Source organism: Thalassophryne amazonica, chromosome 10, assembly GCF_902500255.1.
Source record: "Thalassophryne amazonica chromosome 10, fThaAma1.1, whole genome shotgun sequence".
Lineage (NCBI taxonomy): Eukaryota > Metazoa > Chordata > Actinopteri > Batrachoidiformes > Batrachoididae > Thalassophryne > Thalassophryne amazonica.
The window spans coordinates 6,929,882-6,954,599 of NC_047112.1; the positions used below are offsets into that span (position 1 = coordinate 6,929,882).

At 40.0% G+C, this 24,718-nt stretch overlaps 1 protein-coding gene across 3 annotated transcripts in view; it reads left to right on the forward strand.

Annotated features, from left to right (window-relative positions):
* Nucleotides 1-24,718, forward strand: part of gmds (GDP-mannose 4,6-dehydratase) — a 357,438-nt gene that overhangs the window by 267,835 nt on the left and 64,885 nt on the right. For 2 of the 3 annotated variants that reach the window (XM_034179365.1, XM_034179367.1), the window contains exons 8-9: nt 13,124-13,242; nt 15,121-15,217. In XM_034179365.1, coding sequence (XP_034035256.1) covers nt 13,124-13,242; nt 15,121-15,217 — 216 coding nt within the window. Of the gene's footprint in view, nt 1-13,123; nt 13,243-15,120; nt 15,227-24,718 lie in introns of all 3 variants that reach the window. The other variant, XM_034179366.1, reaches the window with a different exon arrangement.

The window sequence follows — 24,718 nt, forward strand, 5'->3', positions numbered from 1 at the left end:
ATAGGACGAATATAGGCTATCTATAACAGTGTAGGTATGTAGCAAGACGAATTAACGGTTCGCTGTGGCAACATTGTTGGACAACACAGCAAATATATCATTAAAAAACTGAGTACAAAATAAGAAAGTAACAAAAACACAATGAACCAGTGTTGCCAAAGTAACTTTGAAAAGTTTTGAAAAGTTTTTCAATTTTCAATTTATTTTCAGGTATATAGCACCAAATCACAACAGAGTTGCCTCAAGGTGCTTAAAGTCAAACCTTATTAACCCCCAGAGCAACAGTGGTAATGAAAAACTCCCTCAAGAAGAAACATCAAGCAGACCAGACTCAAAGGGGTGACCCTCTGCTTGGGCCATGATACAGACATAAATTACAGAAACAATTCACAGAAACAATTCACGGACGAATATACAAGAAATGCTGTTGGTGCACAGGACAGGAGGGTCTCCAGCACAAATACAACTCCCATCTCTGGATGGAGCTGCACCTTAAACAGAGAGAGAAAAAAAAAAAAAACAGAATCAGGCATCAGAAAGACAAAAAAATACAATATAATTTGTCAGCATTAAACAACAAGAAAAACAAAAATCTGATCTCACTGGGACAGGAAGCCAGTGAAGAGACGCCAAAATGGGTGTGAAAAGTCTGGTTGCAGCATTTTGAACCAACTGGAGACCCCTAATGCTAGACTGCAGTAAACCAGAAAATAGAACATTGCAGTAGTCCAATCTAGAAGAGACAAATGCATGGATCAGGGTCTCAGCATCAGCCATAGACAGGATGGGACGAATCTTCGCTATATTTCGCAAGTGGAAGAAAGCAGTCCTAGTAATATTTCTAATGTGGAGGCCAAAGGACAACGAAGGATCAAAAATTACCCCAAGGTTCCTCACTTTGTCAGTGTGATGTATGACACATGAGCCACTTTAGTGAGAGCCGTCTCTGTGGAATATTTTCTAAAATCAGACTGCAGTGGCTCAAAGAGATTATTCTCAGTAAGATAGTCCACGAGCTGCCGTGACACCACTTTTTCCAGAGTTTTAGAGCAAAATGATAGATTTGATATCGGCCGATAGTTTTTCAATTCACTAGGGTCTGGATTAGGTTTCTTAAGTAATGGTTTAATCACTGCAGATTTGAAACATTTAGGAACAGATCCAGAAGTTAAAGAAAGATTAATCATTTCCAGCACAGTCGGCCCAAGAGTGGACCGCAGGTCCTTAAACAGTTTTGTTGGTATAGGATCAAATAAACAGGTTGTGCTTTTTGTTGACATTACGAGATTTGTCAGCATGCCGAGTGAGATACTATCAAATTCTGTAAATCTAGGTAATACCTCAGTAGTGGCGCCCACCTCAATAGCAGGGTGTTGTGGCTGGATTAAGGCATCCTGAGATATGTTTAACCTGATGTCTTCTATTTTCTTCCCAAAGTAATCCAGGAAATCTTGTGCTGTTAAAGGAGAGCGAACTACAGGTGGTTGTCTATGAATAAGTGTTGCCACCGTGTCGAACAAGAACTTTGAGTCATGCTTGTTTTTGTTGATCAAATCAGAGTAGTAAGTCCGCTTTGTCAGAAGCAAGTTGCCAGTTACTTTATTACTTTACACAGTTATATTTTGAACTTACTTTATACAGTTACTTCATTAGCCGCTGCGGACAACGTGTTGGCAGCTGCTGAATGTAATTAATAAAGTAACTCATAATCTAATTTGGTTATTTTTAAGATTTAGTACTCAGAAAAGTAACTGTTAGTTACTTTGCCGATTGCTCAATCTTAAGAGTAACCAAGTTAGTTACTTTAGTAGAGAAGCTTGACTCTTCAACTGGACTGGTTGCTTGACGCGAGGACGTTTCGCTTCTAATCCCAGAACTTCCTCAGTTAAAATTCTTGTTCCGGTCATCTGACTTCTGTCTGGACTCTTCATTTCTTCTCTACAAGAGTCCAGACAGAAGTCAGATGACCAGAACAAGAATTTTAACTGAGGAAGCTTCTGGGATTAGAAGCAAAACATCCTCACATCAAGCAACCAGTCCAGTCGAAGATTCAAGCTTCTCTACTATGAAAACCACCTGGACAACTGAGAGCCTTCACAGAAACAAGTTAGTTACTAGTTAACTTATTAGTTACATTACTTATTAGTTGCAAGTTTTTGGCAGCTTCTAATAAAGTAATCGCATAAAGCTGCTAATGAAGTAACTGCATAAAGTAACAGTATAAAGCAACTAAAAAAGTAACTTTTCAAAGTTACTTCGACAACACTGCGATTAACTGAAACTTGTTTTGTGCTATAGAACTCTACATATGAACATGAGGTGCACATTTGGCTAATAGATGACTTGTTGCTCTTGTTGAATTTACAAAGTGAAACATTAAATATTTGTGCGTGAATGTGAAATGAGACTTTAAAACACTGCAGAACTCCTACATAGGTTCATTAAATTTTAAAAAAGGTGTATAATACAGTGCGGCAGCATGAAGTCTGTAAACATTAATGAGATGTGCAGTTTGTAAAGAGAAAGAAATTAAACTGGAATTTCTGAGGTGGTTAAAGTGTCTGTGCAGGCGGCGGCTTCTTGAAATAGAAAAATATAATTGCAGATATTGATGTAAAACAGACAGTTTTGAACGGGTCAAAATGTACTGAATGAGCAAAACATTACAAAAAGCCAGTATATGTGGTTCCTGTGGGTTTTTTTTGTTTTGGTCTACTTTTATCTTTTCTTTTCTCCACATGTTAAAACGTGTGTGTGCGCGCGTGCACACTTGTATGCACGTGTGTGTGAGAGATACAGTGTAGGTGTGTGTGTGCATGTATGAGTCTGTGCATATATGTGTGTGTGTGTGTGTGTGTGTGTGTGTGTGTGTGTGTGTGTGTGTGTGTGTGTGTGTGTGTGTGTGTGTGTGTGTGTGTGTGTGTGTGTGTGTGTGTGTGTGTGTGTGTGTGTGTGTGTGTGTGTGTGTGCGCGTGTGTGAACCTCAGAGGTTAATGGCGTTAGCAGACTGTGATTGGGTCTGATGTCTTTCCGTAGCAGCAGCAGCAGCAGGTCCATTAAGTGTTTACTGTGAGCCGTCACACTCGTCCCACACACTCCCAGTCAGGCGAAGCACAGACGGCCAAAACAACAGACGGGAGGAATAATGAGCGACGCCCAGAACTACTCAGCTGTGTTTTGGAGTATTTTTAGCTCATTCTCTGTTTTTGCCATTTTTGTCCACATTCACACTCACGCTGCAGTGATCCTTCATTAGTTTCACTCTTGTTGAAGACAGACTATTTGTTTTGAAATGGTTAAAGTAAACACGGATTCCCCCGTCACATTCATTAAAAACCAACTGAGCCTGAACATGAGACACTGCTTTGCATTTTGTCCTTGTGTTTTACTGCCCTTTCACTTTTACAGCATCTATACTACACGTTGAGGTCCAATAAATGTTTTCTACTTGCCACATTATCTGATGCCCAAACTGAAAAATATATCAGCGCATTTCCATGTGACTCCCAGTATAATGGTAATTGGACTGCATTTATATAGCGCTTTTCCATCTGCAACAGAAGCTCAAAGCGCTTTACAATGATGGCTTACATTCACACAGACACACCCACATTCCGATGTCAGGGTGCTGCCATGCAAGGCGCTCACTACACACTGGACTCACCTTGGGGATTACGGACCTTGCCCAAGGGTCCTTGGTGATTTTCTGGCTGGGTTTTGAACCGAGGATCGTCTGGTCTGAAGCCCAGCGCTTAACCACTAGACCATCGCCGTATAGTTTTTGTTCACTTTTCAAGTGATTTTTTTTTTTGTGTACCTCCCACACATACATTTTTAGACACCATTTCTTGCATGCATGTGCCAATTGACACAAGCTGTGAAATGACATAAACAAAAAGTAAGATAAATCTTTAGTCTTGTAATTACTTCTAATTACAGTGTGACTCACGTTACACCAAAAGTCTTTTGTTTCCTGATAGAAAAGTTATTTTATATCTAGAAAACTGAAAATGCAACAAAAACACTGTTAAAAAAAGCATCTTGCCTAATTTTCCCATTCAGCATGGAACTGCTCATCAATTAATTACATTTTATTAAGTCTGAGTGATGACAAACAGCGCGATGGTCTTCAGAGATAATTATACAGTCTATGTAAATTTTCCGATGAAAATTCTTTTTCTTGTTGAAGAATATTTTCTCGTAAAAAGTAATTTTTTCACCTTCAAAGCAATGTAATTCACATTTTCCTTTTAAGGTCACCTGTTTGTTTCTTCTTCACCATCCGTCTCTCCACACGTCTGACCTCCAGCAGCGGCGTTTGTGTTGCCTGTTCTACGCTTTAAGTTGATTTAATCTCCGTTCTCACTTACATGGATATGCCTCCTGGAACATCACGGTTTGTAACCGTGACAAACTGGCGTGTGAACGTCACAGTTGAGCGTAAATGTGATCTAAGACACAGTTTTGATGACATAGTGCGACGGCCTTGCAACGGGTGAAATGCAAATTCATCTGCGGGGAAATCATAGTCTAAATTCTGCTGAACTGTAGTACTTCTGGAAAAACCTTCCAGAGATGCCTGACAGTTACATAAACATTATGGATTTCACCAAAATCTGTAGAGAGATTTTGAAAATCTCTGGACAGTTCAAACGAGAACGCAGCACAATGACTTCAGCACAGACACCTTCCTGGTTTTCCAAGGTATTGATAAGCTCACGGGATGCATATTCATGAACAGGAGATCAGGGCTTTATATTGGCTAAATCTGATTTTACGGCTTGTCAAAGTTTTATTTTGTTTCATTTTTTTGGGTGGGGGTGGGGGGGTGTTTCAACAAACTAAGTGATTTGTGACGCCTTCTTGGGTTCTGGGGAGTATTTTCTAACATTTTATGAAATAACTGATTGTGTGTGATTCTTTTGGCATTTTCCTCAGAGTTGGAGTCTGTATTATCATACTGTTAGAATGCCATGCCATATGTTGGAATGCCAGCATATGGCACATATTTTGTGCCACGTTCTGCACAAATTTCTGCCTGAAGAGTAGGTGGGCAGATGCACGAGTGCACTCAGTATTACGTTTGCTGGGATGCCCATTTCAATAAAATGCCTGATTTAATCACAGATAAAAAATAAATCACAAATAACTCACTCATTTGTGTCCATTTTTGTCCTGTGGAAATCCTTTTCTCATTTATGGAATGCATTCCTTGTCAAATGATCTCAGGTGATTTCACCGCTGGGATCCAGTTCAGCTCCAACTTGACCCTTAACTAGCATAAGAAGGTATCCTCTTGCCTCCCCCAATACACCACCAAGAAACGGTTCCCATTTGATGAGGTCTTCTTTTTTTATTGCACTGAAATTAAAATCAAGATGGCGTCCTTAGCGGCCACATTGGATAATGGACGATGCCCATTTTTAAAAAGAACCTTCCTGTAGTCTCCTCAATACACCACAAACACATGGTTTCAATCTGCCAAGATCTTTTTAGTTACTGTGTAGAAACTAAAGTCTAAGTCACACTGTGAAACGTATGAGTAACTGATATAAAATTTTGATCAAGGGTTTGAACCAGTTTGTGAAACAAAAATGAAAACCAGAAATGTTACATTTTTTAATGTTCCAGAACAGAATTGTTATTTTAAAATAATGATAACCAGTTTAATACCGTTATTTTTTTCATTTGCTTGATGCCTGTCATTGACACCTTGTGATCACCTTTTATGCAAGTCAGAAATTTTGGTTGAGACCGTTTAGTGCCATTCACTTATTGTGGTTGCTGGCGGGACAAAGCACTGCTTGCTGTGTTTCACACTGAGAAATGCATCAGAAGCAGACAAACATCAAGGGACTTATTTAGAAACACTGGGTTTATTGGCATTATTATGCTTTTTTTTAATTCTTACGTAATTTATTTTTGAGGTGACGGATGCCTGAATGGAGGGCTGTGATGAGGGATTTCTTTAAAAACACTGCATATCTTCAGTAATTTCCATGATAATTAAAGTGTTTCCCAAACTTTGTCTTCTGAAACAAGGACATCTTACTGTCAGACTGTGATGATGAATCCAACTAAAATGACGTAACAGGTCACATTAAAACCATTAAGATATTTACTCAGTGTGTAAATGGTTTTAATATTTCAAACAGTTCATGTCAGTTTTTGTCCTGTACAGATCCTTTTCTCAATCCGTTACTGGTCAGCTGATGTCCGGCGAGCCTATCAGAAAGCTTAGTGCATGCTCAAAACTTTAAGTGGGCCTCAGACAGACAACTTTCATTAAAACATGGGGGGTTACAGTATGTGGATACAGAAAGTAACTCCCTTAGACATCTCCCTTGTTTTTCCATTTGTGGTCACCATAGCAGGTCTGAGGTGGATCTGCATGTTGATGTGGCACAAGTTTTACAATGGATGGCATTCTTGACATGACTCCAGATTACATGAAGAACGGGCAGGGGTGGTCTTGAACCGGGAACCATCCGTACTGGAAACGAGCGCACTTAACTGCTTTTCCACCACCTCTACCAATGTGTGGTCACGGTAATCAGAAATTCTCAAACACTACTGGAAATAAGTGTTAGTCATCACACGAATGAATCGTAACAACAGATCAACCCAAATTGTTATTCTGCTCTCCATGATAACAGAAAAAAAAAATGACCTTTGATCCCCAGATGAGCATCCTGTTTTTCTCTAATGTGCGTTGTTGAATAATCCGGGTAGAATGGTTTGAGGCGGTTGCCGGGGATGATTTCTGTGCGTGATGGGGGGTCATCCTGTGGTCATGTGAACAGGAAGGTGGTGGATGAGTGTGAAGGACTGAACTCCTCAGAGCTATTTATCAGATCACTAATGAAGCAGAGCGATGGCGAGGGAGCGTCAGGAAGGGGGCAGGGTGCCTGGAGGGGGGCAGGGTGCCGGGAGGGGGGCAGGAATGGAAGGAGATGAAAGAACTGTGCCCTGATGAAAAAGTGTGGAGATCTCTTGGAGTTGAGCGTGGAGATATTTCCAGTGAAATGCAGTAATCCTCCTTTAGCAGCGAGCCAGTTCAGGAGAATAAACTTCATTCCCTCCAGAAGAAAAATACGCACATTATTTATTGCATTCCCCACTTCAGAATCAACGGAGGCCGTATCACTCAGCTCCCGCCGTAAACATTTTCTCTGGCTGCGAGTGAGTCCGAGCTGCTTTCCCAGCTCCCATCATCACAGCCGTCCAGTTTGCCGCACGCCGCACATTCATCAACGCAGCCGCGGGATGAGAACGCGAGCCTGCTTCATTACAAGTTTAAATAATCAGCCGTTCACACCATCATTTCACTGTTTCTGCTGAGAATTAACGCTGTGTGCACGTATGAGGGCAGATCTCACGTCTGACTGACTGGATTGTGTCGTTTACACAAAGCTGCGATGAATGAACTCATGAGAAAATTCAAAACCCGCCGGAGCAAAGAGTGACAGCAGCTGGGTGTCCGAGACAGATTTGAGCAAAAGTTGAGCAATATTTTCAGAATGTCAGCAAAATGCTGAGTGATGTCACGCAACTGCACCTCATCTTCTCGCGATAACTGTCAGTCCAGTAGTAGAGCTGCTACCATTAATCCATTATTAAAATTAACAACTATTGTGATAATCCAAGAATCATTTCTGAATTCTTTTAATGTGAATATTTTCAGGTTTATTTTACTCGATGTTGAAGGTGTCATCTTGGGTTGTTGAAAATATTGATAAACATTCATCCCCATTTCTTTGACATTTTCTGGACCTCGCGACTAATCAAGAAATGATCACCAGATTAATCAATTTTGAAAATAATCCTTAGTTGCAGCCCTATCCAGTAGTCATGGCGACAGATGGGTAAGTTCTGTTAAATATTTATATTTATTTTTTGTTTTGTGTATATTGCTGTCATCATCATCTCTTATAAGGTGTAACAAGCTCTCCGTCTCTTAATCTGTCCACACGTACCGCGCCATGTATTTTAGAAGGCCATGTACATTATGTATGTCATGTGACCTGTAATTTTGGGAAAAAAAAACATTTCCAGTCCAGTTGTGTGAAGAAAGATTTTTTTTTTTTAATCTTGAGAAACCATATCATACAAGTATAAAAAGTTTATCTTAATATTTCAGTTTTTCAAAACACACATTTCTATTAAGTGTATTTTCAGTTCACGACTTCAAATTTTGCACTTTGGAAGATAATGGAAACAAACGTGAGTTTACGTCTGACCGGAGAAACCAAAAAAATTATTCAAATTAGAATAATAGAAAAAAGAAGATCCACAAATTTAATAAGGTGAAAATGAGTGTTAAGGATTTTTATTCTCTGTTGGTCATCAGGCTGGAAGGAGGATATAGAAACGCATTCGGTACGTGCACATGACCGTGTGTCAATGACATTTTCTTGTGTACAGAAGCTTTAACAATTTTAATTTAACGATTTTTAACAGAAGCTTTACTAATTTTCACCATATTGTAATTCATTAATCAATTTTTACATTAAAAATTATTAAACTTTATTACCCCCAGCAGCCATAGGGTTTATATATTTTTTATTTATTTATTCATTTGTTTGTTTATTGGCAGCATCAGGTAGAGTGTCCTCATATCACAACCCAAACCGGTTACAAAGAAATAAATAAAAATTTGGTCAATGTGAATTATAAACTTTCCAATGTTAAAGTTGTCGTCCCTCACAATTTTGCATGAAATTGACAAAATTTGTTTTGTGTTGAAATCTGGTTAATATAAAGTACCTTTATTTCTGTGGTTAGTCACAAATTACAGGTAATTTTATTGTTAGTAAAGTGTTTATTTTGCAGGGGATTTTATGGTAAATGTGACTTTGCAGAGAACTTGAATGAGAAAGTGCATGTGCGAATGCGCGAGGTTCAAAGTTCATGCTGTATTTGCTGGAAAGTGGCAATTCTGAATTTCTGATAAGGAAAAATACATCTTCAAACCTTATGTTCCCCACTGACTCATTTTGGCAAACCAAGTCAAAATGTTCTATAATTCTAACTATTCATAGTGTAGACAGTTGATGCAGCAGACCTGTGTGAGTGTTCCTGTATCTGTCCAGCAGATATCCAGCAAAATATTTGTGTGAAATATATTTCAGGTTTTCAGCTGGTCCTCTGGTCACCCGTGTTTATTAACGGTTTCTGTCATTGGCTTTCTGTTTCCATTTCACCTCGTTTTTAAGCACTTTAAGCCACAATTGAATGCTTGCTGTGGTTCTTGGACTCCATCATACTAACGTTACTATATATAACACAGTAGTGGCATTTTACCCCCAAACAGCATGCTGGGAAATGTAGTTTTTTATCGTGTGGGTCAAATCCTAAATTGTTTCCCAGAAAAGTGACCTTTCATCACATTGGTGACATAAAAGGACAAAATTATAGTGTTGGCAGAAATTGCAAAACAAACAAAAAAAAAATATCAAAACGAACTTCACCTTTAAATTTTGAAAGCACTAACTCACTCATCTTTAACCGCTTACTCCAATTAAGGGTCACAGAGAGGCTGGAGCCCAGCAGTCATACGGCGTGAGGCAGGGTAACACCCTGGACAGGACACCAGTCTGTCACGGGGCCACATATAGAAAAAAGCACATTCATACCTACGGACAGTTTTAAGTTTCCAGTTCATCTAACCTGCGTGTCTTTGGATGTGGGAGGAAGCCGGAGCACCCGGAGAGAACCCACGCAGACATGGGGAGAACATGCAAACTCCACACAGAAAGGCCACAGGTGGGAATCAATCCCATGACTTTCTTTTGAAAGCAGAGTTGTGAATATTCAGTTTACTAAAACTCAGTTGTGTTAGTCTGGTTATGTCAGGAGCACAGCTGATTGTTGAATTGATTCATTCATTTTTCAGACCTGCTTATTCTAGCTAAGGGTCACCGGGGAGCTGAAGCCTTTCCCAGAGACGGGTTCACCCTGGACAGGCCACAGCTTACATATAGAGAAAAAAATCCTTCATCTTTCAGTGAATTTCTCCTCATTTAATCAATAAAAGTGATAGTTTATTTCGTATCAAAATGTTACTTCTAGATGGTTCATAAGACTGAAGTAAAATCCAGTTCTTACCATATTCAGGTCTGAATGACATTTCAGTGTCCAGGATTCTCACTCACGAAAACTGAAGAAGAACCTGGTTTTCAAGGTGGAAAATGGTTTCAACCCAGAATCAGCTTGTGCCAGATCTTCCTTGATGTTGCATCAATAACCCCGGATTAAATAATGTGTGCAGATGCTGGATATTGATTGATGACTTTCACAGACTTTCTGTGCTGATATGTTTTTCAGAGCAGGAGCGCTGGAATGCGCTTCGATCAGAACCTTCAGATCAGGAGTTCAGGTTATGAATGAAATGGATTAAAGTATCAGACATGGACTTTTTAAATCTCGACATCACTGCATTTGAATCCTGAGCGATCATCTCCTCTCTCTGGCTCCCCACACGTCCTGCCTTCTCACCGACGTCACGCCAGTGCCGCCGAAAAGAATAATTTATAAACAAGACATTTTCTGTGGAATTATTAATCTGGTCTCTTTTCTTGTAATTCTTTTGACGCTATACATACGTATTGTAACTATTAGGACAGATATGACCAAAAATAGGTTTTTATATAAACACAGATGTTTAAACCAATTGGAAGCAGCCTCTGTGGGGGGAAATAACATCCGCTCTACTATTGGTTTGTTCCGCTGTCAGTCAGGCAGGCATAGAGGTGCCACTATTGGCTTGTGTTGCAGTGTGAGAATCTGGTTTGTTCATCAGGGGCCAAAGAGGTGAGAGGTCAAAGGTCAGGCTCAGGGGAGCCATCAGCACTGAGCAGTCAGGCGACCCTGAACGATCCTGATAGGACGACCTGTGCTCCCAGAGGAGGAGCGCTCCATCACCACTGGTGTTGGTGTGTTTGAGGGACGCCGGCGTGTGCACGTGTTGGCTGTAATTACAATAACACAGTTAGCGCACACAAGGTGTGTGAAGGAAACACGGTGACAGAGCTGTTCAATTTCTTCTTCCATCCATCAAGATTTAATAACAGCAACGGAGCACATCGACACAGAATCAGAACCGTGCGGTTGCTCGGGTCGGAGGAATGGAAATATTACCTTTAACAATGGTAAAATTTATGTTGGGGGTTTGGGGGAGGTCATTTTCCTTCACTTACATTAATGTTGTCCATCAGCCTTTGTGTCCCCAGTGACGCATCTAATCAGGCTGGATGTGCCAGGGGTCAGCGGCCATGACCTGCTGGCTCCGGTTCATCATAAATATTATGAAACCACGCTGGCTGCTCCGTCCAGGACCTCCAAACTATCAGCTTACCCTGAGTCATACAGGCAGAGCACAGCGCCGCCAGAGCTGTGCCGCTCCAGAGCACAAATCACAAATAGTGACTCATGTTTCTGGACGTAGATCGTCTCTTAAATGTTGCTGATTTTGGTTCGAGTGCAGCCGATAAATCAACCGATATGCGCATTTTGTGGGCATATCCCCATTTAGGTTTACAGACATAAGCTGATATGAAAACATTTTTTTTGCAGAATAAACAATGCAAAAAAATTACTTTGGCTGTTGGTAATGGTGTTGTTGCATAGTTATGTTTACCGATATATATGCCGATATGAAAAAAAAAATATTTTAATGAATAAAAAATACAGAAAAGACTTTGACTGTTGAAAATGGTGTTGCATTGTTATATTTGCAAATATATTTGGTGAAATTAAAAAATACTTATTGAATTAAAAATGAAAAATGCTTCACCTGTTGGAAATGTTACATAAGTATGTTAACCGATAAATATGCCAATATGAAATAAAATTTATTGTAATGAATAAACAATATATAGAATTATTTTGGCTGTTGGAAAGGGTGTTGCATAGTTATATATTTACCAAAATATTTGGTGAAATTAAGAAATACTTTAAATAAATAATATAGAAAAAAAGCTGCACCTGTTGGAAATGTTGTTATGTAGTTATGTTTACGATATACATATGCTGTATCATTTATTTTAGTTAATAAATGATACAGAAAATTACTTTGGCTGTTGGAAATGGTGTTGTTGCATAGTTATATTTCCCACTATATATTGCAAAATTAAAATTAGTTATTGAACAAACAATACAGGAAAAACACTTCAGCTGTTGGAAATCTTGTTGTATAGTTATGTTTACTGATATACACCTGTGTAAAATGATGTATTTTACATAATAAGCAATACAGAAAAGTGCTTTGGCTGTTGGAAATGGTGTTTCAAATTTATGTTTACCGAAATATGCCGATATTAAAACATTCTTTTACAAAATAAACTTCAGAAAAATGTTTGGATTTTGGAAATGTTGCAGAGTTATGCTTACCGATATATGCCGATATGAACACAAGAATCATTTTCCAGAATAAACAATGCAGAAGAAACACTTCAACTTTTGAAAATATGGTCATTACATAGTTTGTCTAGTAGGGAGCCTTTCAACTTCCCTGTATATGATGATCTCACAAGTCCCTGGGAAACAAACCGGTCGCATCAGCACTGAACAGTGTTGTGAATTCCTGCATTATCTGTGAAGATCTTGTCAGTCAGGGATACAATGTATCAAGGCTTACTTACATTTCTCGTGCCATAAGGGCTTCACAACAACATCTTAGGAAGCGCTGCCAAATTTGTTGAAGGAAAAGTATATATGGGCATCAGAAATGTTTTACATCCTGATATCGGTTTCAGAATCGTTCTTAAAAAAATCCATATTGATCAAGCTGTAGTTGTGATGCATCCAGCTGCTGTCATTTCAGGCTGTTTGATCACATCGCTGTGTGTGTGTGCGCGTGTGTGTGTGGTCTATATTTTCATGTGTGCCAGCAGCACAGTGGGTCTGGGGGAGCGCTTTGTCCTTTTTTCCCACAGAAAGCATCCCATGAGCCTTTGTGATGACGTCAGGACAGAGGTACAGGCGAATGCCCTGTTCAGAGGTCATAGGTTTACTTCCCATCTGTCAGGCTGGAGTTGGGCAGAGTCCAGTTTGAGTTGCAGAGCTGTTTATATGAGCTCACAGTGAGTTAACCTGTCTGTCTGTCTGTCTGTCTCTATTTCAGGCGATGTGGCTGATGCTGCAACACGATGAGCCAGAGGATTTCGTCATAGCTACAGGGGAAGTGCACAGTGTCAGAGACTTTGTTGAAAAGGCTTTTGAATGTGTGGGGAAGACGATTGTGTGAGTACACACCCACACAAACACAAGCGCGTTTCAAGCTTCTGTTAATGTCAGTCCAACACGCGACAGCAATGTACAAAAATCCCAAGTCAAGTCTGGGAGCATGTACTGGTGCTGCACTTCGCCGCATCCACAACAACACAGAACCTCTTTGTATCCTGGATGGTGAATTCAAGAGCTGATGGGGGGGGGGAAATCAAATGGACTCACATTTTATTGTAGTGTTTCCAACACTGTAGGTCAGCAAGCTGTGTTCATCTGCATCAAATAACGCACCATATGTTGACCATCTTGTTTATTTTTGGAATTTAAAAGTCCTTTTAGCACATACCACAAGCTGTGGGCTTCCTTCAAAAAGCCACTGTTTAGTTTTCCATTTGTGTCCATCTGATATTTTCTGTTGCAAAAACTGCATCAAATAACATCCAGTTTATTGTCCATTGTGCATTTATTTGTCTATTTTGTTTACTTTTGGAATAAATAACAGTGCATGCTGTGGTGGGCACAAGTGCTACACTGAGCTTCTGTCCGTTGTTAAATGCGCCCTCATGAAAACGCTGTGTTAAAAAGTGAGTTCCACAAAGAGAAAAAGAGTGTGACCTACTCTGGTGAGATTTATAATCTCTCATGATTTATGTACTTTTTCCTCTTCAAGAGGAATTTCTTTTGACCGGTGGGACCTGTACTCCAGAAAATATGGTACTTATAGAAAAGAGCTGAAATGTTTTGACCAGTCTGCGGTGGTGTTGCATCAAAATATTAATAAAAGTAAAAAGTATTTTTAGAGCTAGTCATAGCTTTGATACTACCAAAAGTTGCTGCTATGACATAAAACAAAAACTGCAACTTTAACCAGTGACCAGTGTCCAAACCAAAGTAAAAATGTAACATTTTCGTCACTAGTCCAGGCCAGACAAACAAACAGTTAGGTTTGAAAGCACACTCAGTGTTACTCCTCCCACTTAGGTCATGGCCTGTAGTTGAAAAGTACTAGAAACCAAACAACTACATTTCCCATAATACATTTCACTTTTTCCATGTGTATTTTATGTATTTCATCTTGACCAGAAAGTCTTTAAAATACAAAGATTTTTGAATAAAAAGAAAACAGTTTTACTTCACTATTGAACTAGAAATGCTCACAAAACTTTTGCGCGGACAGTTAATGCTAGTGAACGGCTTTTCTGTTATCCACGTGCTTTGTTCTGAAGATGATTTCAAGCATTGCGGGTCCAAAAGAGTCAGTCCTGTAAGAGTGACAAAACACAATAGAGGAAAACAAAATAAGACTGATGCTAAATTGTTAGCATTTAAACATTAGCAGCTGCCATTTTAACAAAGCGCTTTTCAGTAAACTGTGCATCCCCATGCACGGCACTGCTAATGCTAACGTGCTATGGTAAGAATATGGTAAGAACTGAATTTTACTTCAGTCTCCTAAACCATCGAGGATTAACATTTTAATATTAAACAACCTACACAAGAAGACTAATATGTACATTACCCGCCGCAGCATCACCAACAAAGCTATCACCTCCCACCTATCCCGAATTCCGGAGAACTGTTAGGGCGTGGCTAAAGCTGCCTCACGAAGAAACTGTTGCTATTGCTGCTGCTACTACTACTACTACTACTAAGTAGTAGTAGTAGTAGTAGTAGTACTGCTGCTGCTGCTTAGGTAGCTTTGCAAAAATGAAGAAGTAAAAAGTTCAAAAGTAAAAGAAAGAGAACAGAAAAAATTATACCAACCTTTTAGTACATTTGCCAGTGATGATGTAGTACAAGAGTGTCTCCCCTTAACAAGTAGTACTACTACTACTACTACTACTAAAAATTTGGCAGTTGTTTAGAATCCTACACAAATGTGTCCCTTTCCAGGTGGCAGGGAAAAGACGAGGACGAGATCGGTGTGTGCAAGGAGACTGGAGTGACGCATGTGACAGTGGACCCAAAGTATTTCCGCCCGACCGAAGTGGTGAGTCAGGTCTGCAGGTACAATTTATTTTTTTTGGAGAGTGGGCCCTGCCATGTTGGTCTTCTTACCTGTGGGCACCCACGTGTCGTCTGGCTGTGGCAGGTAAATTTGCTGGTCTTCCTGGGGGTGTTCCCAGTCAGGTTTTAGTAATGTGCAGCATCGTCACTTGATCCCTGACCTGACCCTGTTAGAAAATTACAGGCCTGTTATGTTTAGTTGCTTATATTGTAGGATTAATTGTTGAACATCTGACAGCCCCAAATCAGAAAAAGTTGCAGTGATGTAAAAAATGCAGAAAAAAAAAAAAACAGTACCAGTAATTCTTCCATTTAGTTTGATTTCTTTTTTATTCCACACCATATGAACCCATAATGTTTCATGTTTTGTTGGTCAACTTCATTTCATTTGATAATACATGTCCATTTCTGCATTTGAAGCCTGCCACACATTCCAAACACATTTGAACTGGGGCAAATTAACCTAAATATAAGGACTAAATCATCAGTTTTACAACCAGTTTTTTTTAGACAAGTCGGGATGAATGCATGAATATTTCTTGGACTTCATTTACATCAGTCATTAATAAAAACAACCAGTATGATACTGTATGGGAAATCTGTGTCAAGCAAGCAGTTCTGAAAAATTGAGTGACCGTCCTAGAAGGAGACTAGTGAGGGGAGCCACAAAGACCCTCATGTTAATGCTGAAAGAATTATGGAGAAGAATGTAGATGCAACATTTACCTGTTGCATCTCCATTCACAGCTTCATGTTGGAGTGTAGAAGGGAAGGAAAACAGATCACATCTAGGTTCAAGTTTCCCATGTGCCTTCTGGCAAACTGTAGCTAATATTTTCCTCCTCTATACCAATTCATCATAATGCTGTATAACAGACAAAAGTTGCACTTTGCACCATTTGGATGGAGCACAGTTTCTCCAACCATAGCCACAAAAGCTTAGAACTTCGTCAAGGTTGTCTGGGGATCTTGGTGGCTTCCCTCACTTGTCTCCTTCCAGTATGGTTACTCAGTTTTTGAGAACTACCTGACTCAGCTTTACCATACAGTGCCATACTGTTTATGTTTCTATATTAATTGACAAACAAAGTCCAAGACATATTTAGTGACCTGGAAATGTTCATGTGTTCATGTGTTTTTTCACAATTTTTGCCAACCAGAATATCCTGCGTTACATTTAATGTAGCCTGCTGTCATATATTATTCATGTAATTCCTTTAAATTCTTGAAAAGACGTACTTCCTGATCTACATACCTTAACACAAGTGTAGCGTGTGTATATCTGATTGCCAGTCATTGTGTCTGCAGTGAAACACTTATCAGCTGTAAGGAGTCCAGTTGACAGCCTCGCGTTGCTTATTGTATGCTTTTAAATAGCTGGAAACGTGGCAGACCACCTCGCTAAGATAATTGTGGGCTGTGTCCTTCCAGGTGGGACAAAGTGGATGCTCACATTCAAGCACTTAACCTTTTAGATTTGTGTTTTATTTCATGGCAAAGGACCAGAACTGTCATCAAAGAGGATGCAGATGCAGTTCTTTTTGTGATGTTTAATTGGATCGATCAGATCTTGGCATAGAATTTATAGCCAGTCTCAAAACAGTCGCCCCTCTGGTTTTGACAAAAATGACAGCTAATATACTAAAAGTAGTCCTCTATCTGCAGCAGCCAGCTGATACATCGGAGCCTGCTTGGCCTTTTCTGGTTGCTGGGATCCTAAACACCAACAGCCACCAGCCGAAAGTTCGGTTGGTGGCTATTGGTGTTGGTGTTGGTGTTTGGTTGGTGGAGTCTCTTGACATAACCATATGTTTGGTGCAGTCATTCCAACGTTTGCAGAGAATCCTTTGGTCTCTTATTAGCGTATTATCCAATAAATCAAACACTGAGCTGACCTGATTACAGCTGTGTTAGGCTTAAAGGTGTCATCATTGCCCAGGGGTGTTTAGGATTCTAACCACGGTGGGTGTGAAGTTACACACATATGTGGAGTTATCTGTCAGAGTTTCAGTTTTTGTCCGTTTAAAGAGGAACTGGAGCCAGGTGGGATTAGACCCTTGAGCCCATTGACTGACAGTGGAGGATTATCGAGGAGATCTTGCTGACTGAGTGCTGCTGAGACAACAGTGGCAGTCATACACCTGGGCCTGTGGTCTTTCTCAAAGTCTTCTATGTCATTCCCTGTCAACACAAAAAAAAGAGTCACATGACAAAACAACGAACCGTTTGGTTATCTTTGAAGAGCGTTGGTGGACAACAGTGCCTACATGATGTGTTAGTACATAACATGGATGGGATGTCATGCATGAAATATGACCAGACGTCAGCGGGGTGTAGGTTATCATCTACTTGCAGAATTCATCACCTGATGTGATTTCTTTCAATGCAGGAGTACCCCAGGGGTCACTGCTTATCCCCTTCTTCTTTTCCCGTATGTAACCCACCTTACTTTGTATTACTGTTTGTTCACATGGCTTTTCACGTCATTGTTATGATCATGTGTCAAGCAGGTAGCTGTGTTGGTAAGAGGAGACAGCCTGCAATATGTAGACCTGAATGTGAATCCTGCTCATGCTACCTGTATGTCAATCAATTAATCTACATTGTCTCAGCCAACCCAGCTGTACATGGGTATAGTCTTGGCAACTGAGCTGAGGGCCTACACAGGACCTACTTTTTCCCAGTTATGATGGTGACTCTGCTCTGTGTAACATCAGGATGATCGGATCCTATCAGTCCAACTTTCACTGCGGGTGCGCTGTAATCACTATAGTATCAGCGCCACGTTGTCAAACGTTGAGGGACTAACGCACACTCTTGATCTGTGTAAATACAATATACTTGTTGCACATTGAATGCAAAGCAGTGTGTTGATGTACAAAAATGCACTTTGCTCTGTGCTGAACTCAGAAGCAGCGCTGCCTGGCTGTTCACTCAGATGCACAGATTTATTGCACATTTCCTCATTAATTTATCCTATACCAGTCAATAAAAAACCCAGAAACTTCACTGAATTATGTTGATTTTTGACCAGATTTCATTCTAAATGGGCATGAAGATTAACTTGCCACATCATGCAAATTGGAAGCACAGTGCACTAGTCCAATAGCACTATTCACTTGCCAGTGCTGAGTGGATAAGTCTTCCTGTTGAGGCCTGTTTTTAGGTCATTTTCATACCTATTCCACAGGGCACCATTCTACCATGATCACCCATGATCCAAAACAAGTGCAGATTTAGCTACCAGTTGGAAAAGGAAAGAATGGAGCTTGAGCTGTTCAACTTTGAACAAAAACCACAAAGCTGCTTTGGCTTCAGATTCTTACCCCGATGGAGTGCGATCAAACAAGTTTCAAGTCGTAGTCACAAGGAATGCCCTGTTTATAGAAATTTGAACATGGTTGAAGCTGTTGAGACTTTGAATACTCCAGAGGTACCACATACTGTCAAGAATGTCAAAAATTGTAATGAAATTTTAGAAAAGTTCAAAAGACTGGATCTCAATTTCAAATCTGGTACCAAAGAGGGATGTAACTACGATGTATACCAAGTTTGTTCAAGGTTGGCAAAGATAGAAAAAAAAAAAAAAAAAGCTGGAAGTGTTGTGGTTTTTGTTGTGCTTGGAAACGTGTAGTTCAAAGAGTAAAGATCACTAACAAGAGGAAGACAGTTGGGTTACAAAAGGCGATTCCTCTCTTCTGTCTCCCTTTCTGCGGCTGAGCTTAAAGAGCCTGAAGAGTGTTTAACCTCTGACCTCCTTGGATAGGAAGTGACTGGCACTGAGCTCAGCATTGTCGCTTTCCTCATCGAGTGGGAAAACCTCTCATCAAGTGTGCTTGTGCATTTCAGCTGACTCTAGGTTTTTTAGGGGTTTTGTTTTTTTTTTTACTGTTACATTTTGCAGTTTAAGTGCGAGAGAATTATAAACCGTGTGGGGCCTGCGTGCAGATGTGTGTGGCTACACGTGAGACGAGCGTGTCTTCAGGCTGTGTGCTAATATATATGTAATTTATCATTATTCCTGTCAGTCTTTGTGTCTGACGTGAGCTCATTTATCTTTGCAACCCCTTGGGATAGGAGTGAGGAACCCAGGCGGTGGGGGGCGGGGGGTTCAAAATGCAGATGGGCTTCATATGTTCCATGCGCGCAAAGCATGTGTGCATTTATTGATGCATTCATTTGAGACGCAATGACCCGATGCTGCAAAGGTGACGAGGTGTTTCCCTGCGGTGGTCCAGTAGGAGCTGTTTCACTCGATGTGAAAACAAAACGAGTAACTTTCAGCAGAAATTCTTGAATGAAAGTGAGCGGTGCGTGGAGCTGTCAGAGTTGTCGTAAACAGGCCGTAGGCTGCACACACAGGTAATGTTATACTGCTCCAACACTTATGGCTTTTGTGTGCATCCATTGTATTGACATTTCGGGGCTGTTGCTCAGTGATGATGCCTCGTGGATTTATAAAAATGCTGCTCAGGTGCCCCCCTTCACCTAGATGGATTTACTGACTAGGCTAAGGAGCTCTATCTGCCCAGGTTGAGAGCCTGAGTGGTCCTCAGAAGCTCAATCTGACCACAAGTGCAGTGTACATCATAAGAATCTCTCATTTTGTGATACAAGCACTAAATTTGTCACAATGGTACTTCTTGGTCGACTATGGTGGCCATTTTTTTCACAAATACTTATGTATTTGCGCAATCTTGGTTTATTTCATTGTTGTACCTGTTCATTGTTGTATTGTGGACTAGAGGGGATTTGAAGGCAATATTTTCATGCTTTTTAGAGGGATTGTATATGTTTTCAATAAGTACATGTATGTTGTAGAATCTGCAATAATGTTTGGTATGTCTGAGTTTAGCAGTAGAGGTAGTATTTTTGCTTTTAAAGTCACCCGTGTCCTTTGGATGAACTCTAATCCTCACTGTTTTGTTAACTCCTACCAATAGGTTCAAGTAGTTGGCTGTGCATAGCAATGGCCACACCCCAGTAAACCGCAACAAGGACAACTTTTCCCAGCTTGTGCCAAATGTATTTGTCTCTGCTCATTTGCTAATTCTAAAAAAAACAAGATCCAATCCATGACTAAGAACCTTGATTCACTCCAACTCACAATTTTTGTCATCCGTTATGCTCTTAGCACAAAGTAGCAGAAGATGAAAGGTGATTTTCAGTCAGTGACATCTAAAGAGGTCTCATGGAGTTTGGGTTGCTGTTACTACAGTGCGGCAGCCAACGTTCCATAATCTCATGGCTAGTTGACAGATTGACTGATCACCCAGTCTGCGCATTCCTTCGTTTGCTTTGAATTGGAACAAACGATGTACATTATGCCTGGACTTCACTAGGTTTAGGTTATGAAACTACTAATTGGTGTTTCTAAATGGCAGAAAATATTCCGACTTGTATTTTTGTGACTATAAAATTAGAAGTCGGTGTGTTTGAACTTGTCAACTCTTTGGTTTTAGAACATCAAATGGAAACATGAAGATTTTTGGACATGAGATGGAAGTTACAACGAAGTATTGCCAACCAGATATCGTGCAATTATCTCTTTCGGAAAGGCCCCGTCATGCTTGAAGAGAACAATACAGAGAACTTTGCCGTAAGCTTGATGCCGGATTGACAAACGGCATTTTTAATGGCAAGAAGTTGCCTGCAGTGTAGCTGCTTGAATAACTGAAGAGGGCTTCAATGTGTCTGCCGCCGTTTGTTTTTGAGGTTTTCACAAAAAGAAATACAAATTTCATGTCCAGGCTTCGGGGGAAATTTTAAATGGAGCTTTCGTTCTTGACGGAACCGTTTCCAGTTGAATTTCACTACAGCATTGAAAGCGTTCATTGTTTGAACTCTTTGAACCGTAGTTGTGCTGATTATTATGCCTGTGTGTGTTTGTTTGGGGCGGGGGTGGGGGGGGTCCACACTTGTGCAGCCCGCCTCTCATATTTGCAAGTTCACATGACGCTGGAGGGGATGAACTACTGCGAGCTGAGTGACACCTCTGTGGTTTCTATCCAACCTCTCATTCAGAGGGGAATCGAGCGGTGATAAATGGAAAGGTATTGCTCAAGCTGTCCTATCTCTGTTCACATCGCTCTTTCAGTATCACTATTTCATCACATCTCCTCTCCCATGTTCGTCTTAAGCACTTTGGTTGGCTTCTCAGTCCATCACTCAGTGATGCAACGGTCATCTCTAGGGTGAGAAGAATTGCATTCCAGGTTTAGAGGATGCAGAAGTTCCCCTTTGTAAAATTCTTAAAGTTCTTGATTTCACTGTACTTGGTGTGTCTGTAATGGCAGTAGTGCCTGCATGCTTTGATTGGGTCTGTTTCAGGTTGATAATTGCTAAAAATATAATAAATTTACTAATCTTAAAATTCTTAAAGTTCTTGATGTCACTGTACTTGGTGTGTCTGTAATGGCAGTAGTGCCTGCATGCTTTGATTGGGTCTGTTTCAGGTTGATAATTGCTAAAAATATAATAAATTTACTAATCTTAAAATTCTTAAAGTTCTTGATTTCACTGTACTTGGTGTGTCTGTAATGGCAGTAGTGCCTGCATGCTTTGATTGGGTCTGTTTCAGGTTGATAATTGCTAAAAATATAATAAATTTACTAATCTAACTGATCGTAGTCATCTATGGACCAGTAATTTAGAAAAAATGCAAACTGAACAATGAGAAATATTAAAGCAGGTGGGCACTGGTCTGGTTGTGTACGTGGTTTTACCCGTGTCACTGAAGTTGGTGTGTGTGCGGCTGATGTGTACCTGATATCTTGACAAAGACTTTGTGTCTCAAAGTGAAATTTGGTACATAACGTCACCTCACTAAAACCTCAAATAACTTCAGTGTTGAGCATGTTTGAGTTTTATGTGTGGCCACTAGGCGGCCCAGTATCAGAAATGTTGGATCAGTGATAGCTTGACAAAGACTTTGTGCATCAACTTGGTACACGAGACCGCCTCACTAAAGCCGGTCAATCACTACACAGTGATGCAATAGGACTGTACATTTTACACAGTTGTGTATGTTGTGTATGTGCGTATTTTGACTTTCATTGAACAGAGACAGAGTCTCTTGAACTTTGCGTCTGCGATATCTTGACAAATACTTTGTGTATTGAGGTGAAATTTGGCACGCAAGGCACATAACTGGAGCACAGGTGTGTGTGTGTGTGCGCTTAAAAAAAAAAACGCTGCACAACACAAAACACGGAGGGAAGCTCCTTTCCTACAAGATGTCGTTGGTGCTTCCCTCCATGTTTTGTGTGTGTGCGCGCTTAAAAAAAAAAGCGCTGCACAACACAAAACACGGAGGGAAGCTCCTTTCCTACAAGATGTCGTTGGTGCTTCCCTCCGTGTTTTGTGCTGCACACCTTTTATTTTTAGCACACGCGCACCTGCGCACCAGTTACATGCACAATAGAAATGGTTAAACTTAACAACCAGATTTTTTTGCACTGCTGTCTCATTTCACAGTTAACACAGTGACAGCTCTTTTAAACACATAAAACTGTAGAAATATTTGGTTCATTAAGTTTTTCCACCCAGATTTCAACTCTGAAGGAGCAGATTTCATAATGAAAACAGTCCAGTAAAACTGGTGATACCGTGATATAATACACTCACTGTCCAAACAGTGAACGATACTGTGTTAATTTTAAGTCAGATCGCCCTCTCCTTACACAAGGTCACCTCACTAAGACTTCAGACGTGTCACTTTGGACACGTTTGAACTCTGATTGTGCCACCAGGGGGCAGACTCTATGAACTCTTTTATTGGTGACATAAAGATGTGGTGTATCAAGGTGACACTGGGTACACAAGATCACCTCACTAAGACAGTGGGCAAGTTTGTCTTTGGCCTCAGATATGCAGGTTCATATATTGTCCTTGTTCAGTTCTACTATAGCGTCATTAATTGTTAATTGATTAGAAATTTTGCCAAATGTTTAATTTCAGGCAGCAGGCTTAGAAACATATTTATTTTCTTTGTTATGAGGAGAGTCCAAAACCTAAGTATTCAGTTTGTGATTAAACCAACTGAGTGTTTGGTCATTTTTATTAATAAAACTTTTAAATTAATTAATGAATGATCTGCATCTCTTATTAAGGATGGTTGGTTGGATGGTTGAATAGATTGAGGAGCGGTAGTTGGATGGGCGGGCAGACAAATGGAGGATTTCGGTATCATCGCATTGATCTCCTTGCGGTTTGCTGTGGTGTGGCTGAGAGGCTTTTCATGTCTTTCCGTTGTGTTGATAGACAGAAATGAATCGTCATCCGAGGTTCCCATGTATCAAGAATAAACGTAAGCGAGGCCTTAACAGTGTCACGTACTTGCATTCCCATCAGTGCAGTCATGCACTGTAGGCTTTTGTTTTAAAGATGCAAGTTTATTCTTGTATAGCACAATCAAGTGTTAAAAGCGGTAGCCCCACATACCTCTGTTGCACAGGCCTGTGGAGTGCATGCACATACATAAAAAGGTATGGCAGTATTAATGAGGTTGCATCAGGTCAAGGTTTATTTCTGTACTCATGCAGTCAGAGGACATAGTAACCATGTAAATACTGTTCTCATCACAAGTGCTCAGTACTTTTGTTTTAAAACTTTCGATTAGCACCTATATAGTCAGTTTCATTACATAATTTCATTGGAATTTTATGGAGATTAGCAATACATTTTTGGAATGTGCATGCAACAGCCAATTTCCCCAAAGCTACCATGGCAGCCATCTTGGATTTGTAAAAATACACCTTAATATAGACTTTTTTTTTCTATATCTGAGCTTCTGGATGACCTACGATCTTGATTGCCTCTGACTAAATACACATTTTTAGGGTCAAGAAGTCCAGGGGTGCTAATTGTAAAAAAAAAATTGTAAATATGGATAAAGTCACATTTATGGGTAGCCGATCTTGGATAAGCAGTTGAAGATGAGTCTGTGAGTGACTTCTTAAAAAAAAAAAAAAAAAGAATTTGGATATAGTTTACTTTTGTTACTTTTTCATTATTATTATTTGTATTGTTGTGGTGGTAGTGATGCGCCTGGTCCACTAATTTAGGTACTTGCTCTTGCCAAGTACTGTGGGGAAACCAGCGTTGTTTGGAGATTTGGCATTATATAAATGAAATTGAATTGAACTGAAAGGATGCCGTTTAACTTCTTGGACTTTCCATGTAGATTTTTGTTGCCTTCTCTTCTACTTTTGTAGCATTTATTGAGAACCTAGTAGTGCATTACTGCCACCAACTGGACAGGAGTGTGCACTACTGCATTCTTTAGTATTTTACCACATATTTAGCTGCCATTACAGAAATCTAGTGGTCAGAATTAAAACACAATAATGATCACATCCCCTAGTATAGAAATGTCATCCATTTACCATTCGGTATTACAGCAAAAATACAAAAAGCCAAGGTGAAAGTACATGACAAATGTTTGACTTAACTCTTGTCCTGGTTTTTTTCTCCTTCAAATCAA